At 46.3% G+C, this 6,000-nt stretch overlaps 1 protein-coding gene across 3 annotated transcripts in view; it reads left to right on the forward strand.

Moving 5' to 3' along the window:
* LOC139535534 (ras association domain-containing protein 5-like) overlaps positions 1 to 5,800 on the forward strand; it is a 67,308-nt gene extending 61,508 nt beyond the window's left edge. For 2 of the 3 annotated variants that reach the window (XM_071335025.1, XM_071335028.1), the window contains exons 3-6: positions 2,166 to 2,273; positions 2,502 to 2,832; positions 2,983 to 3,098; positions 3,333 to 5,800. In XM_071335025.1, the coding sequence (XP_071191126.1) occupies positions 2,166 to 2,273; positions 2,502 to 2,832; positions 2,983 to 3,098; positions 3,333 to 3,476 (699 nt within the window). In that variant the 3' untranslated portion in view covers positions 3,477 to 5,800. The remainder of the gene's footprint in view (positions 1 to 2,165; positions 2,274 to 2,501; positions 2,833 to 2,982; positions 3,099 to 3,332) is intronic. The other variant, XM_071335027.1, reaches the window with a different exon arrangement.
* Positions 5,801 to 6,000: the final 200 nt, after the last annotated feature.

Here is a 6,000-nt window from a genome sequence, read left to right on the forward strand (position 1 = left end):
GAGTACAGGAGGGGACTAAGCACGCACCCTTGAGGGTCCCCCGTGTTGAGGGTCAGCATGGCAGATGTGTTTTTTCCTACCATGACCAACTTGGGGTGGCCCGTCAGGAAGTCCAGGATCCAGTGTCAGAGAGAGGTGTTTAATCCCAGGATCATTGGAATATCTTATTGAAGAATAGCATGAGATGAGCTATAAAACAGCAGGGGGGGGTTGGGGAATTAGGTGCCTCGGCATCCCAAATGCCGTAGTCTGACCCTGCCTATGTGTGAGGCAGGTGTGTGTGTTCAAAATGCGTCTCTATGGCATAGAGCAACTGTAAGGTATAAAACAAAATGCATACAGTCTGCAGTGGAGTATTTTCCCCATCAGCAGACATTGAGTTGCACATAATACAGTAATGCTGTGCCAATCCTCTAGTTTTGATGTTGCAGGAATATTCATGCTGTTTCAAGGTCTTTGTGTTTAGTCTCACGGCTGTTTAGAGATGGTCAGTTTGACATTTTATACCAGTTTGCCCAAAGCTCCCTCTGCGTTCTCACATCATTAACTCTTACTGCACTGGAACCTGCCAAGATAAACACACACACAACACACTAAGCCGTAAACGCACACTAAACATAACTCTCCGCCCGAGCAGATTGTTCATGGAGGAGAGAAGTTAATGGTCTGTCATGCGACAAGAGAGGAGTGAAGAAAGGGAAGACACCACGTCCTGTTCAGACTGATCCTACTCCCCATCTCTGCTAAACGCAAGCCAAGATATACTGCACCCTCACCACACACACACACGCGCGCGCGTATACAAAGCGACTGTACTGAATGAAGCAGACTCTGTCCCCTCACGCCCTGAGGACTCCCATACATAAATGATTCCTGCCCTGCATTCTCTCTCTCTCTCTCTCTCTCTCTCTTCCCCTAGCTGTCTGTCGCTCACACTACCGTTTCCCAGAAAAAGAGAGTGAAAAGGAGGAGAAAAAAAGAAAACAGCATCTACATAAGAGGATGCATCTATAAATAACCCAGTCAAACTCTGTGTTGCTAAGGCTTGCTCAGCAACCATGCCTCCCCATATTCTCTCCTCTTCTCGCCTTCTCTCCCCCATTCTCATCTTCCCTTCGCGCCTCATCATCCCCCCTCCCTCCTTCATCTCTCCCTCACCCCCATAATGAGCGAGCCTCATGATGAGCCCTTCACTCACACTGCATGGTGGGAGGGGAAGTTTTGTGCTTTTTCGTGGCCGTAGCAGTGGGAGAGATTGGAGCTGTCCGAGTGACTGCTTGATGTGTCTGTCAGTGGGGATGAAGAGGGAGAGAACGGGGGAGAGAAAGAGGGAGCGAGACTGAGAAAAAGAGCGACACAGAGTCATAGAGTCATAGTGTCAGTGTAATTCTCTATATCTCTGCTCCATTCAGAATATTTCCTGCCTCCTGTTCAGTCTGTGGGGGCAACTGCAGTGTTGTCATGCTGGGGCTTGGGTGGATGGGAGGAGGAGGAAGGGAAAGGGAGACAAGAATGAAGAGTCACGCAACATTCTATAAATGTTAGAGCCCAATGGGCAATGTCCAGAAGTGTGGGGGTGCATGCGTGCGTGTGTGTGTGTGTGTGCGTGGACGTGTTTAACTATTCTTGTGGGGACCAAAAGTCCCCACAAGAATAGTAAAAAAATAACAATTCGACCAACTGGGGACATTGTCAGTCCCCACGAGGTCAAATGCTATTTCTAGGGGGTTTAGGGTTAAGGTTAGAATTAGGGTTAGAATTATGTTAAGGTTTAGGGTTAGGAGCTAAGGTTATGGTTAAGGTCAGGTTTTTGGGTTAAGGTTAGGGTAAGAGTACAGTTAGGATTAGGGAAAATAGGATTTTGAATGGAACTGAATTGTGTGTCCCCACAAGGTTAGCTGTACAAGACTATGTGAGTGTGTGCGTGTGCGCGCACACAGTGCACCCTGGGTTCTTAGGTCTAAGTGGAAACTCCACTGTGCCTGTCTGAAAGACAGCGCCCTCTGCTGTTTGGAGTGATAGCAGCAGACTGAAAGAAACATCATATAGTCCAGGTGTCCTCAGGTCTGAGTCATAATGACTGCTCTGTCTGTCTCAACTTCCCCCTGTACTGCAGTTCCTGTTTCTCACACAGCCTGCTGTCTGTCTCTCTCTCTGTGTTTCAGCAGAAGGAGGTCGAAGAGGAGAGAGGGCCCAAGGCTCTGTCAGAGGAAGAATTGCGGGCCAGAATAGAGGACTACAACTCTACGGTCTCAGAGAATGGCATGAAACTGGTGAGTGCTACAACACGTTACATATACACATAGCTACATTCTTAGAAAAAACTGTGTTATCTAGAACCTTAAAAGGGTTCTCCTACTGGGATAGCCGAAGAACCCTGTTGGAACCCTTTTTTCTAAGAGTGTACTAGTATGAAGTACTGAGTGGGAATTTACCAATACAGACACACATGAATCTCTCTCTCTCTTTTCTCTCTCTATCTCTTTCTCTCTCTCCCCCAGGGTGCTGATGGTTTGTACACTGGCTTCATTAAGGTCCACCTCAGACTAAGTCGACCAGTCACGGTGCTCGCTGTGGAGGGGACGGGATTAGACGGCCAGGCGGAAAGACACGGTCGGCCAATGACGGTTTCAGAAGGCCAGGAGGGGGCGGGAGCAGGGTTCAGTGAGAAGCGGACGTCGTTCTACCTGCCCAGTGACTGTGCGAAGCAGATCCACATCAGTAGTACTACTACAGTCAAGGAGGTCATACAGGGCCTGCTGAAGAAGTTTATGGTGCAGGATAACCCACGCAAGTTTGCTCTGTACAGACAGACATACCGTGATGGACAGGGTGAGTTACGCACACAGATTACGCGTATATACATTCGCACATTTACATTCTGCCACCCGACTGAGTGTCGGTTTTGAAGATTTCTGATAATATGCAAACGGCTTGGATTTGGAATCTAATGTGTCTTTCCTTTGTCGTGTGTCTGTGTAGATCTGTTCCAGAAGCTTCCTCTTGTGGAGTGTCCTCTCGCTCTGAGACTGGTGGTGGGTCCAGATCCTGAGCTGCTCAGCTTCGTCCTCAAGGAGAACGAGACCGGAGAGGTAGAGGTAAGACAAACACAACACACACACACACACACACACACACACACACACACACACACACACACACACACACACACACACACACACACACACACACACACACACACACACACACACACACACACACACACACACACACACACATACTGTGTGTCCTAAAATCATTAATTGCTACATGAATGCCATCTCTAACATCACTAATACCGCTCTCTCTCCCTTTCGTTCTCTCCATCTCAGTGGCATGCGTTCTCGGCTCCTGAGCTGCAGAACTTCCTGGTGATTCTGGAGAAGGAGGAGGCCGAGCGTGTGCGATTGGTGGAGCAGAGATTCGCAGTCTACCGACAGAGCTTGCAGAAGGCATTACGGGAGGATCAACCCTGACCCCTCACCCTTTACACCTCATCTCTCACTCTGACCTTTCAACCCTCACCCTCTTTTGACCCAGGGAGAGACAGGAGCCCACTGAGGCTTAGGCTACTATTCTCCCCTCAGGAAACGGGCAGCCCCTCCCTCACTCCTCACATCCCCTCTGGAGAAGAGAGGCGGGGTTGAGAAAGCACGGAAAGGGGAAAAGGGACTGTTTGAAGGACGAGTGGACAGGATGCTGGAACAAAAGAAGTCTGTGTATCCCTGCGAGTAAAAAGACACTGAACTGAAGGACCGTCTGACTTCGTTGGGGCTCGGATATCTCGGTTTGATCTGACAATCTGACCTGATGGGTCTTGTAATGTTACTTGGAATCTCAGTTTGGTCTGATAATGTTTTGAAGATTCTGCTGCTGCTGCCGCTGCTACTGCAAGTGTTACTTACGCATGAGTCTCACCTTGCTCTATCTGCCCCGGTGCCCATGCATAAAGATTTAGGACCAGAACAGACGTTACTATTCAAAGCAACGCTCCATGGTGGGTGGACCATCTGGAATGTTCCATTACTTGATGTTTATTATATCAACTCTCATGTTGTCCCTGCATGCCTCCTGTCCAGGGCCGAGGGTAGGATGGGGGGGTTTTATGGTTGGATTTGGAAGCAGGGTTGGTATGGTGGGGTAAAGCTGTGTAGGGTTAGGGTGTGGAAAAAGGAACACCAGAATCCATTCTCATCTTCAGACTCCTCTCATATCAGTCCCAGGGATGTACAGCAGTATTTCTCATAGAACTGCTCTATTGAGCTCAGAAGGCTACAGAATCATAAGAAGACTTGAACATCTCTGTCCTAACTTCTTTATCCAGCACTGAAATGAACCCTCTATCTCAGGCGGCTAACTTGCACTTAACCCTGCATCTCCCTCTACCAGAGTAACCATGCTAGTGTGGGAGGTCTTGTGCAGACAGACGTGTATTTCATAGGTAGATGTTATTCCCATCTCTTCAGATAGCCATTTGTGTACCCTGACAGTAGTCACATATATATATATATATATAGCAACATACAATAGGCCTTCTATACCCAATAGATATCCACCCTGTTATTCATTAACCCATTCTACGTAAGCATACAGTACGTAAACAATCAACACAAGTAAGCATTCCTTCACTGCTTGAACTGTCTGCTGGTGTTATAAGCATTTACAAACAGCTCAATGGGATGTTGATGTTCTGATTCTTCGTGAACTGTTCACCCTGTCATCAGTAACCCCCGACCCCTATCTCCTAACCTGGAAATGGACATTTCCTCTGATGAGAGACTTGCCGTGCTGCTGGCTCTGTGTCTGTGTAGAGCGTATGCAGCTGTAGCTACTGTTGTTAGAGGCCTGTTAGAGCCTGCCACTCTGTGCTGCTGTGACAGGACCATGAAGCCCTGCTACTGAGCCGACTGTTACAGGACTGAGTGAATGAGAGGAACTGATGCTTAAACACTGATTGGAGGTCAAGGGTCATACCGCGAGGAGGTACTCCTGGTCAGTTCATGTGGTCAGGAAAAACTCCTGTCCGTATTGTTCATTGAGAAACACCCTCCTGTTGATCACACCCAAGTGACTCCCCAGCGGTAGTGGGATATCTGACTGGAAATATGACTTATTGTAGAATAAACAAACTGATTCTGGCCACAGGTCTGTAGAGTATCCTAGTGAAGGGGCATGAAATTAGGCATGAAATTAGTGATTATTTTGTAGAAATTGAATTTTATCGTACCAATGATGTTTATCTGAGTGTGACGCATACAGTGAGTTCAGAAAGTTTTCGTACCCTTTGACTTATTCCACATTTTGTTGTTACAGCCTGAATTCAAAATGGATTCAATATTTTCTCTCATCCATCTACACACAATATCCCACAATGACAAAGAGAAAACATGTTTTTAGAAATGTTTGCAAATGTATTGAAAATGAAATACATAAATATCTCATTTACATAAATATTCACACCCCTGAGTCATAGTTGTAGAAGCAACTTTGGCAGTGACGACAGTCTTTTTGGGTAAGTCTCAAAGAGCTTTGCACACCTGGGGCCTCATTTATCAATCATGCAGATGCACAAATCTGTGTGTAAACCATACATGGAGTCGTTTCCACGCAAAGTGTAAGATTTATGAATATGAACGCTTGCTTGAGAGTGTGCATACATTTATGCACGACCATGACCATGCTTACGCACAGTGCCAAATGCTGGAATATGGGAACTGCTTGTTGAGTGTAGAATGGGGAAAATATATGTTGAAAATGTGTGAAATTATCAGAGTAATAATTAAAGAATTTTTTGATTTCATTGTATTTTCATTGTGAATTTATGCAACATACATGCTATATAATTTGACCGCATCGGATACATGTGTTAAGATAATAATCCATATAAAGTACAGTCATTTGTTAAAGTATTTCAAACATTGTTGAAATGCTATAAAAGCCTGAGCTAATGTGAAATGGAATGAGTGATGGCGGATCTTGCTCGGTTTGAAGATTAGGCAC

This window comes from Salvelinus alpinus, chromosome 12, assembly GCF_045679555.1.
Source record: "Salvelinus alpinus chromosome 12, SLU_Salpinus.1, whole genome shotgun sequence".
Lineage (NCBI taxonomy): Eukaryota > Metazoa > Chordata > Actinopteri > Salmoniformes > Salmonidae > Salvelinus > Salvelinus alpinus.